We start from the raw sequence: 12,229 nt of genomic DNA on the forward strand, positions 1-12,229 counted from the left end.
TGGTGAAAGTTGAGAAAAAGACTAAGATAAGATGGGGCAGAGAAAGGCGTGAAAAAGATGCAGAAATATGCTGAGGGCGGTGGAGAGGAGGTGGAAAAGAGGAAACAGTTAGAAGGGCAAATAAAAAAGAGAAAGCATGTGGGGAGAGAGGCAGACCATGGAAAGGTGGGGTAGAGGAGGAAACAGATAGGGGAGAGCTGGGTGGGTGAGGGTGTGGCGTAGCGGACAGAGCTACTGACTTTAGAAACCCAAATAATAAAGATGAGGGTTTTTGCATAGGTCAAAAATATTTTAGAGAAACCCTGACGTGCATTTGCACCAATGTAAACTCACTTCCGTGTGCATGACGCTCACCGGTCTGGGTAGGAGGACATGCCTTGGCATAAACATAAAGGGAGTTCACCCCTACTTTTCCAGGGACACTCCAGTAAGGTTCGGGATTCCCGGAAAACTGAAAATCCGCCCTTGGAAGCGTGAAGCAGGGAGTGTAGATTGGGGCCGGGTTCTTGTCTGAGTGCATGCAGCCAACGGGATGAGAAGTGTCACATGAACTGTGGCTTCTAATACAGAGGATCACACGCGAGGACAGTGTGTACTTAGTGTGAGAAATGCATTTACCGAATGGGGCGTGGCCATGTCGTGTCCTCCAAAAGGAGGATATTTATGGGCCCCAGAGAGGCTTGGCAGGCCTGCACAGTCTCCCTGATGTTAACCAACCTCCTGTGAGGCTTGCCAAGCATCTTAGAATGACAGTTCTATTAATTTAGCGTTTAAAGTAAATACTGAGCAGATGTGGCGTAAGAGACGGACCTGCCAGTTTTTGAACTGGGGAACCAGGTTTGAATACCGGTTACGGCTCAACATCCTGTGATCCTGGGCAAATCACTTTATTTTCCTGTGCTTTAAAAATGCCATGACTTTGTGTAATGTAACTGGTGCTCGGCTAAAGAGCTTTGATGCTCTCGGGCCAATATACCACTTCTCTGCTATTTCTTAGTGTTGTAAATAAAAAGGGTTGTTACTGCCCAGTGCAAACTTCGGGAAAGTGAGTCTTGATTCAAACATCTGACTGCAGTTCACCACATACCTCAATAGCGAGCGTTTAACTCCCCGAGACGTCCCGCAGAAAATTGCAAATATAAACAACACCCCTCCAGCAGAATGTGACGGCTGACCTTGAATGATGGTGCCAGGAGCAGCGCTGTGCTTATGGACGTAGAATTAGAGTTCACAGACTGTTGCACTGCTAGAGAGTGAAACTGAGTGAGAAATGATGGTGAGAAAGGAGTACGGAAGGATAAACAGAGATGGAGAGACCGAGTGTTGGAACAGTGAGAGTGAACAGTGAGAGAAGGGGGAAAGCATGGTCGGCCAGCTGAGAGAGAGGAAGAACAGATGGTGAAAGTTGAGAGAAAAGACTAAGATAAGATGGGACAGAGAAAGGCGTGAAAAAGATGCAGAAATATGCTGAGGGCGGTGGAGAGGAGGTGAAAAAGAGGAAACAGTTAGAAGGGCAAATAAACAAGCATTAAGAGCGGCCGTGAAACTGAAAGTATGGCCGGCCAGCCATGATTAATTAGGGGAGGAGAAGCCGCAGAGCGCACGCTGGGCGAAGCCCTTTGATGTGCTGGCGGCCGTTAAAAAATGCAATTAGGAGGGAGGGAGGGAGGCTGATGCACGTGCTTGTTTGGTCACGTGATTCACGTGAACTCAAAGAAAACCGCACCAAAAAGCCCTTGGTTTGACGAGGATTTTGAGCACTTGAATTCTCGCTCCGCTCAATGCGCATGCGCATTGATAGGTTGCGAGACCTAAAAAGGTGCTGAGCCCTGGTGGATGGGGCCCCTGGGCTGAAGTCTGCCCAGTGAGGGGGGACTATGGGCCCCCCTACCCATTTACTAATTGGCCGAACCCTGGGGAATGGAGTCCCCAAGGAAAAAATTGGCCATGGAGGGGGCTGTGAGCCCCCCCTTTACAAAAGGCGCTGGGTCCTGGGGGGGATGAAGTCTCTGGGGCTGAAAATTGCCTAGGAAGTGAGGGTTTCATGCCCCTGCCCGCTTTACAATAGGGCTGGGCCCCATAAGATGGGTTCCCAGGGCTGAAATCGCCTTGAGAGGTGGGGGCTACATGCTTCCTCCTCATAATTAACTGTGGTTGGCGGCCCCGGGACGGGAGGCAACATACCCCCACCAGTAAAATAAGTTTGTGTATATGTGTATATATATATAGATATATAATATATCCCCAGGGATGGGGTAAATGGGGCCCAGAGAGGGGGACACTGCCTCCCCCCCCCCCCAAAATGTGCTGGGCCCCGGTAGATAAGGTCCCCGGGGATGAATTTAATGCAGAGATGGAGGCTACGTGGGTTGGCTGCATGCGAGGGTTGGTTGCAGGCGCTACAGCCAGCACCTCACTGCGCACAGCCGGTTGCATGTGGGTTTGGCCGCAGGCAACAGACCATAACTTGTATTTGTAAAGTGTACATTCACTCAAGGGTATCTTGACGCTGAATAACAGATCTTTATTGTTACCCAAGTTAATGGTGCTCCTTTTATAAACCTCAGAAGGATGAAAGTCTAAGTTGACCTGCTGGGATTTGAATGTGTGACCATGAGGTGGAACACAGCCCTCTGCAATGGATGCATCAGTCCACTAAGCCACTAGACTCAGCCACGACCAAGCAAGGCCCAGCGTCCGTCCCCCACCCTGCATGGCAAAAAATCTGTGTGCACCAGGGGGCTGGCTACATGTGGGGGTTGGCCACAGGGCTTTGCCACAGGCCAATCCCTGTGGTCAACCCCCCGCCATTCACAGCTGAAGGCCCTGCATGGCTGCTGTTTGATTGATTTTATGGTAATTAAATATTATTCTACATTAAAGAAACTAGAAATTCATAAAAAAACAAGGTTACAGGAACAGTATAGCTAGGTTCAGATTTTATACACACTAAACCATAGAAATTTAGCATTTGTTATCTCATGTAACTACAACGTGTGCCCTCACCATGCATTGCTAACTACCCCACATATTATTACATCACTTATGACGACTATGCAGCAGCGGCTCGTGCAGGTAAGAGTGGTGTAGCCGGGTTGGGGGGGGGGAGGGGAGATTTAGTCGGACTGCAACAGGGGAAAATTAAAAATGTAATTTTCCCTTGTGGTCGTCTGTTGAATCCCCCGCCCCATCCTCTTACCTGCACGGGCCGCTGCTGCTTCTATGACATTGATAATTTCACTGCAACATTTGATGTGCAAAGATTGATGAGAAAACTGCATGGCGGGGGCACGAGTTATAGTTACTTTAGGGCAGGATTGATTAGATTGATTTTTGTTATTAGATTCCTTTTTTCTAACAACGTTTTTGAATATTTGTATAGATTTATGTCCACATTGTCTTCATGTTGTTTTGTTGGACAACACTATAAAATTAGTGTCGACTGTCATTAATAAACTGCAATTTTAAGTTTCGTGAGATGATTAGGACTTCAAATAAAGTGATTGCTCAGTAAACATGGCCTGGAGTTCAAGAAGTCTGATTTTAAAACTAATATGGAATGTGCAGAATAAAAGTGATGCATATTTTATCAAAAATATGTAGATTCTTTTTTTCTACTGATGCAACATATACTTTAACAAAAATGAATTTACTGTTGGATATAAAACACTGTATTGATAAAATGCTACTCCTACAGTTATATCCAAAAATGACCTAAATCGCACGGTAGCGAAAATCCCTTTTTTTGCCCATGTAAATCTGGAGGACATTCCATTGGTGGAACTTTCTCTTATACATCCCTGGATGGAGGAAAAAAGTGCTTGTGATAGTCCTCAGTATTTAGCGCTACCACTAGAAACAGTTGATCTTCTATTTCCACCCAACTCTTAATCGAGCCATAAGCAACGATTGGCCGGTAACTATACACTCATCACCTAATGCTCAAAATGCTACCTTTCTTAAGAAACATTGTATACAGCATCTGGGTCGCTATTTTATAAACGCCCATATGCGATAAAATAGTTAGAGAAACGTGCCAGGGCATATTGCGCTAAAGTTAATCCTTTATCGCATAATCTGCTGCATTATTTGTCTACCCTTGTGCTATAATTACCACGGCTGCCCCAAGCCCACAGATGTCTACATAACGAAAGCAAAATGTCAACCAGCCTGATGCTGCATACCGTTATCAAATGGGAAAGCAGGATGCTCCTAATTGACGTGAACATTCGATTCATATTTGAAGTTACCTATGGATTTAAGTTGTTTGGCTTGTGAACAGTTCTCGTTGTTGGCACTCTAATAATAATACACCCAAAACATCATACTAGCCTTGTTTGAAATGTAGGGTGTCTTCGCTCCGCTCTCTATTCTAACCTGAAAGGCAACCATATGTTAAGGCCTGTGGAAAGGGACATCGCCTCAGTATACTGTATACTTATACAAGGAAGTAAAGGCAACTATTCCAATTGAGAAAATGCGAGGCATGTAGGGCCAAACTTGCGGTGAACTTATTTAAAGGGGCATCTAACGTATTTCATTTACTGTGAGCACCCAGTTTGCATTCGACAGTGTATGTACATACTACGATCTATTCTTGTTAAGTGCGCCGTCATTGAAAATACTTCTGCCTCTAAATCGGAATAGGATACAAAAAGCTAGCAATGCTACAGGCTGAAAGGAGGACGCTGGTTAACCAATGCACGTTACCCTCAGATTGTCCCTGGCTCGGACATTTTGTCAGAATTTCTGGTGGTCCGGTGTGTCAATTGAGCAGCGCTTCCCGCTGGGATGCAATACGCGCCTCTGCCCCTCTGTGCGGCTTCTTTTACAAGTGCCATTTCAAGGCGCGCTGTTTATTATTCCAGCCTGCCTTGTTTTTGTAGATGCTCGTGGCGGCAGCAGGAGGCACGACACCCCCGCGAATCCATTGTTTTTCTATTCAAAGGAACCCATCATTCAGGTCAAAGACATTCCACAGGGGAGGGGGCTGTTAGCAGCACGCGCTATCTGCGGCACAATGAGCGGCGTGTTTGCTTTGGGAATTCAGGGTAATTAAGGAGGGACAGTAAACTGAGGGATATACTGGGAGGGACAGCCCAGGTAAAATACCACACCAAGGCCCACTGCAGCTGTTCCCTTCAAATTAATTCTGTAACGCCTTGGAGGCCATGGCTTTGACCTTGGTGTGAAGCGACAATTTTAGCTAGGAAAAAAACACACAGGGCTATGTCCCGCTGTCATCCGTGTCCGCAACACGTGCCAAGCCCGCTGCACGTCAAGGTAAAGTTCATGATGGACCAGCTTTTCACACTACGAGGATCATAGCTATACTTTGAAAGGCGGACAGTTTAGTCGCTTGCATACACTGAGGTGATGGCAACTATAAAAGCATATGTTTACTGTGCGCTCAGACACGAGATTAAAATATATTATATGGTGTGCGCCTGCACTGGCACTGATACCGAATGGATGTTTTACGATTGATATCGGGCGTCCTGCGCCTTTACAGCATGTACCAAGGACGTCTACGGGGTGGGGTGGGGGGGGGGGGGGCAGTCCTTAACCTGTTAGGGTTTTAACAAAAGTTCCCTGGAAACGCTGGCTGAGCTATGCACCGGAAACACATTGCGCTATATGAACACATACAATCGCCAGCTTCCTAAACCACCGGCTTCGTCACTTATTGCACGAGGCGGGAAACGTGTTGGTCGCTTGCAAAACTCTTGTGAGGACACCCCTGCAAAGCCCAGAGGATTCATAAACAAATGCGCACACGCATCTATCTACCCCATGACGCATAGGAGATATTTACTATGCGTGTTTCTATTTTGTTAAGTGTTTTTGCTGTACACTGGTCATAAGAGCACTGTACAAAGTAGCTTAAAAAAGGCATACGCAGGAAAGATCAGTAGGGGCGATAGCCATTCTAATGCTGCGGCCAAACTGCCCCAGGAGTCGCACCAGGATTTTGAGTTATTTGAAAAATGTCGTCCGTGCTCTCCAGCAGTCTTTGCAATAGCTGGAGGCGGAGGGCGTGGAGAAGCAAACCCACCCTCAGCAAGCTAAGCTTACCTGGGCTCGGAGAGCCCCGGGCGTGCACTGCCGCGGATGTTAATTCAGCCCTCCCGTATAAGCATTTCGGGCTCCATAGTGACTGGTTAAATCTACTGCACCGTTTTCTTCATACACCGTAATGCTGGTGTTTCCTCTTACTGAACGTCACTGTGCATGTGGTCGTTACCCCCTCCCACCACCCACTATATGGATCTTGTTTCTCTTCCACCAAACTTATGTTTCGCCCATGTGGTTGATGTCCTTGACATTACCGCAACTCGTTTCCTATACGCTACTTTTCTCGTTTCTCGCTTTCTCGACCTGATTGTGTTGTCACTTTAAATTATTTTATTTCCGACACTTTTCCTGCGTCTCTGTTACTTCTGTTCTGCTTTTCTCTCACTCCATGCACACCTGGCCGCAGCTGCCGTCGCCCTGCAGCATCTGGTGGTTTTGCCTTCTGGCATTCATTCCTTCTTATGACTGCCCTCTCCAGTCCTCCTAATCTCACCTGTTATCTTTTTATTCTCACATCTCTTGTCCTGATGGACCAGTTTATGATTTCCGTGCTATTCCTCTAGTCTAGCCCATCACAGACATTCTCACAGACCTAAGCCTCTTGCTGCCCTGCATTTTGCGGCTGCCCTCCTGCCCCAGGTGCTGCCTGCCTCCCTCCCTCCGCTGGCGCCTGCCATGCTGTCCCTCCCTGCCTTGCTCTCTGTACAGCTCCACCCGCCCTGGGGCCTCACCTGTGCTTGTGTGCGTGTGGGGGAGGCGCCCTCCCTCGGGCGCACACATGACAGCACAAGCACAGCCCCTGCCCCGGGGCGCCCGTGATGCAGGCCGAGCTGGCGGAGCTGCGCAGCCGGGGCACGGCTTGAAGCAGGGAGCCCACCCCCGCCAGGTGTGCGTCTGGTAGGACATGGTAAGTGGCTCTACGGCCCCCTGAGGGGAGGGTGTTCGGGTATGCGCCCACCTCCCCCTTGCCCTGGTATTAGGATTAGACGCGCAGGTTGGCAGCGCCCCGGATGACAATGGGCGCACGGTCCCTTTAAGGGGCGGCTGTGCCTCCCGGTAGCTGAAGGTCATTAAAACACAAAAGCGCTCGGCGCCGCGGTCCAATATAGCGCATGCGCCCTGGCCCGAGGACTGGGCGCTCATAGCGAGAGGAAGGCAATATGGCGAGGATGCCTGGCAGCGCGGACTGCGGCACCGGCCCGGCGGCTGCAGCAGGGGGCGCCGGGGGAGGGGAGCCCGGCCCGGGCGAGCAGCACCCCCGCCTCCTCCTGCTTCCGCAGCCCGGCAGTGCAGGCGAGGAGGAGGAGGAGGAAGAAGAGGAGGAGGACGACGACGACATCCAGGAGGTGCGAATACCGGGCAATGATGATGATGATGAGGACGATGACATCGAGGAGCTGCTGGACGACGACTACGATGATCTGGAGAGCAGCCGCGAGCCCGAGCTGCTGGCCGAAGAGGAAGATGAGGAGAGCATGGCCCTGGAGTGGGAGGAGGGCATCCTGCAGCCGGGTGGGCAGCTGGCCCCGGTGCGCAGCCTGGCAGAGCAGGAAGACTCGGGAACTCTGCCGTCCTCCTCCTCCACGTCCCTCTCCGCGTCCGCGCTGGAGGCTGAGGAGCTGCTGCTCCTGCGCCAGCTGCAGCAGCACCAGCCCCCGCGGCCGCCGGAGCGCGCGCGGCTCAGCGAGAACACGCGACTGGCCACGCGCTACGCGGTGCGCATCTTCCGCGAGTACCTGAGCGAAAAGGCGCAGAGTCCGGACTTCGAGCGCATGGACAAGGCTGCGCTGTGCCGCGTGCTGCGCTCCTTCTACGCCGAGGCGCGCTCCAAGAGCGGCCAGCTGTACAGCAAGAGCTCACTCATCAGCATCCGCTCGTCTCTCAACCGCTACCTCAACGAGCCGCCCTTCAGCCGAACCCTGGACCTGACCAAGGACCCGGAGCTGCGCGCGGCCAACCTCACCCTTGCTGCTGTTATCCGGCGCCTGGAGGAGCAAGGCGCCGGGCCTGTGGTCCAGAAGCAGGCCATTACCCGCTCTGACCTGCGCCGCCTCTACACATCCAACGTTTTTAGCATCCAGACCCCATTCGGCTTACTCAATAAGGTCTGGTTTGAGGCCTGCATGTACTTCTGCACACGGGGCCGTGAGAATCAGCGTGAGCTGCAAGAGGGCTCTTTCGGCCTTGCTATGGACGAAGATGGCCGAAAGTTTGTCTACTTTAAGGCTCTTGGGCCTTATCATAAGTCACGCTCATCATCTTGGAGCAAGAAGCGGACTGAAGGCGGTGGAGGGGGCACAGCCCTAGGCAATCCCAGCAGTGACGAGGAAAACCTGCCACGTATGTATGAAACGGGCACTGAGTTTTGCCCCTATGCCAGCTTTGTAAAGTACCTGTCCAAGCGCAACCCACTTTGTCGAGCCTTCTTCCAACGGCCTCGTGACCACTGCAGTGAGAGTGATGTTACCTGGTATGAGAACAAGGCCATTGGCAAGAACTTACTTGGCACCCGCATGCAGATGCTCTCCAAGGCTGCCAAGCTTTCCAAGACCTACACAAACCATTGTATTGGTGCTGTGTCGGTAGCCACCCTCAATAGCATTGCAGGCATTGGGACTAGGCTTGGCCCACCTTACCTGCTGGACGTGGCAACTGCAGCTCTCAATGGGACTCGCTACCAGAACCGACCACTTCCGGGCAATAACACGCCCTATATACTACCCAAGCCCAGCGGCACACTGGACAACAAGCATGAGGTGGCTGTTGCCATCAAGCGCACCATGTACGATCCAGTGCAAGTGTACTGTGGGGATCCTGGCCCACCTTCCCCCAAAAGGATGTGCCTCCGCCCCCCGCCACCACCACCCTCAGACTCCAGTGACTGCCTGCTGGTGTTGTCCATCAAAGGTGAAACCCAGCAGCTTCCTTTGCTCTCCATTCCATCCCCAGCCATTAACAGTGCTCCCCAAACCAACGGGCATGCTGTGCATACACCACCTACCATGGTGCCCTCTCCACTTGTCATCTCACCCACACAGGTAATGGCATTTCCTTTTGTTCATTCTCATGATTCCTTAACCTAGATTTTAACATTGCAGGAACTTTCTACTGCTCACCTGGGAAAAAGAAGTTCGAAATCCGTATCCCAAAATAAGTGATGAAAGAGGTACATTTTGTGAAGTTTTCAAAGCGCACGTACTTCTGGATGAGAAGTCTGTGTCTTCGCAACCTCATGCACTGTACTACCTACCGTTTCATACTCCTTTATTTACTCCTATTTGAAGACTGTTGAAAATGACAGCACATCCTTCTTTGCACATCACTGTCCTCCGATTAATATTCCTTCATCGCTAAGTTATTTAAGGCACCTTCAGGGGAAGCGAAACTGCTTCTTGGTGCAGGTTGCCTTATTTCTGCCTTTGTGCACCCTTTGCTTGGTTTGCAGCTATTCAGTTCTCAAGCTGTGCATTTCACCTGAATACTGCCTCCATCATCCGACGGGGATTTTCCTTTAGATGTATATCCCCTATTTTATAGCAGTTCAGGGAATACTAAATTAAGTGTAAAATACGAAAATGTACTGAAAAAAGTTGGACGCTGTACTAATCCGACCTTCTCAATAAGCCTGAAAGGCAAAACAAGAAGTGCTGGGTGTCTAGCAAATAAAGCACAGGGATCTGCTCCTAATGGCATTACTATAATTTGATTTGGTTGTAAATTTGTGTGAATAAAATAGCTAAATATTGAAATTTATTACGAATGTTGCAGATGAGTATGAAGAAGTGCTCAAAATATAATTCAACTATATCTAATGGATCCACATTGTTCCACCACAGAAAATTCCTGTTTTACTTATGGTGAGCAGTGGAGACCTAAAACAGGGTGATGGTAGTACTATTGTGAGAAGAGAGTATGCGAGTGAGTGGAACGATTTTTACCACATTGGAAATGTCAGGTATCCTTTCTGTGCAGGACGGAAGGTGTCGTGGTTGTGTAAGCTTGTAAAGTGTCAAAAAGCCTGTCTCGTTGCATTCTCATATTATTTAACCCTTCGACCTGATGGCAGAGTTCTGAAATTGTTGCTTGAAAGTTGCTCTTCAGAGCTGTTTTTGCTAGAATTAATGAATAGTGATGGCGGCCAAGTACAGGCCCTCAAATCTTGATGCAGGTGCTGCTTTGCGTGATCAGTTTATCGTTTTATTGTTACTCTTGAGTCCTATGAACTCAGAACCCTGGTGAGGTGTTGGTTGAAATTGAAAAAAAGCCATTGGCTCCATCCTGATGGAAGGGATGTGGACCAGTCTTGGCTTGTTTGGCTCAGCAGTGAAGCAATCTTTGTTAGCAGATGACAAGCTCTCTCCTGCCCAGGCACTAATGTGTGCTTAATGGAAAGCAGTGTGGCACACACTGGAGCGCAGTGAACGTGCTATCCAGTGTCATTTTTTAAAAACTATTCAATATTACTTTATGCTGTTTGGTCACATGTTATGGCTTTTGTCATGAAGCGTTTTTGTACTAAAGTTGTTCTCCTCTAAAAGACTATACAAGCATGGCTCTGGTTTCAAGAGTGAGACTTAACCTGTTCTGTTGAGGAGACGTGCAGTTTTTCCAAATAGCTGTTTAGCAGGATCTTCCACTTGTTTGACCCAGAAAGCAGGATTACGTAAACAATGTCTTTAGGCCAGCTTAGGAGCACCATTTCTGAAAACAAACACTGCTCTGTGTGTACTAGAGAAGTTATCTACATTCGTATTGGAATTAAAAGTAGTCTGAAAACGTGAGCGACAGTGCAGATTGGAATTAAACTAATACCCTGTGGAATTTATGTTCAATAATTTAAATTATATGTATGTATGTTTTAGTGATAAAGTATTAATATATTTATTTAAAAAACATAATTAAACAAAATACTTTAACGTATTGGCTGAAAAAACAAATGTTAAAGTAACTTTATAGTTGGGTGAGAATTTCAGTGGCACGCAACTTGAAATGTAAAAAAACAGTGCAATCCAACAGTTCTATCTAGGTCTGGTAACTATAACTCATGCCGTAAGGTAACTATAGCTCATGCCCCAACCAAGCACAGTTTCTTCTTCAATAATTTAATTGCAAATCTTGCAGTGATATTGTCAAGAGGTCATGAGTGATGCAATATGTGGGGTAATTAGCATTGCAATAGGAGGGCGCGAGTTATGGTTACATTAGGGCACAAGTTAAAGTTACCAGATCTTACTATAACTGCTGCATTTCAGTCGTTTTGTACGTTTAAAATGGGCATTTGGTCGTTGCGTGGTTTGGGGTTGACCTCGCAAGGCCTGAATTGAAGCCAGGCCCAGTCCAACCACCATGCAGGCAGCCAACCCAGCGCTAAGCACTGCTGTGAGTGGCAGGGGATCGGCCACGCCAGGCCCTGTGGCCAACACTCCTGGAGACAGCCGAACCTCTGCTGCTCATGGCCTGGCTTGCAGCCAGGTCTTGTGTCCACCCCTGCTCCTGCCTGCGGGCAGATAACTCCACGCGGTGCACAGCTGCCGGCCGTGCTCAGCAGGGGCTACTTCCAACCCCACGCTGCGCATGGCCTTTAGCATGCACAGCGGAGAGTTGGCTTTCGGGCCCCGGAGACTCCATCCCATAGGGCTTTTTTCTTCCCATTATCAAAGGTCCAAAACATAATTGTGTCGATGGGGGGGCCCTGGGATCCCATCCCCCCTGATCTGAATTCCAATAAAAAGGGGAGAGGCCCCCTCTGACTGAGCCTTATTAGGCCTCAGGGACCTTACTTCCTGGGACTGCATGGTATTATAAAGGAGAGCGGGCAGCAGCCTCCCTACCTGAGCCTATTCAGGCTCTTGGGACCCCATCCTCCGAGGCATTTCTAAATAGATGGACACCACAGTGATCGTCCAAGGTACCCACTCGCCAACCACCATGTTGGGCGCTGCAGGGGCATCTCCAGCGCCCCCTGAGCTGGCTCCCTGCATGGTGTGTGAGCTGGCATTGCTCCCGCCTAGAGGGTGTCAACTAAGAATGAGCAACCCAATATACCCTTGAGGGCTTGGGCGGTAGATATGGAAGGGTAATTGTGCCGTCAAGGGTTTTTGTTAGACTATGACATTTCAAAATTATATATTATTTTGTGGTCCTATACATTTGA

General features: G+C 49.1%; 1 protein-coding gene across 1 annotated transcript; it reads left to right on the forward strand.

Annotated features, from left to right (window-relative positions):
- Window positions 1–7,165: 7,165 nt before the first annotated feature.
- On the forward strand, window positions 7,166–9,113 carry LOC147667208 (uncharacterized; the record flags this gene model as incomplete). Its single annotated transcript, XM_086948848.1, has 1 exon — window positions 7,166–9,113. A coding segment is annotated over exon 1 (1,878 nt), but the record flags the coding sequence as incomplete, so codon positions are not given.
- Between the last annotated feature and the right edge of the window lie 3,116 nt (window positions 9,114–12,229).

This window comes from Lissotriton vulgaris, unplaced genomic scaffold, assembly GCF_964263255.1.
Source record: "Lissotriton vulgaris unplaced genomic scaffold, aLisVul1.2 SCAFFOLD_5043, whole genome shotgun sequence".
Classification (NCBI taxonomy): domain Eukaryota; kingdom Metazoa; phylum Chordata; class Amphibia; order Caudata; family Salamandridae; genus Lissotriton; species Lissotriton vulgaris.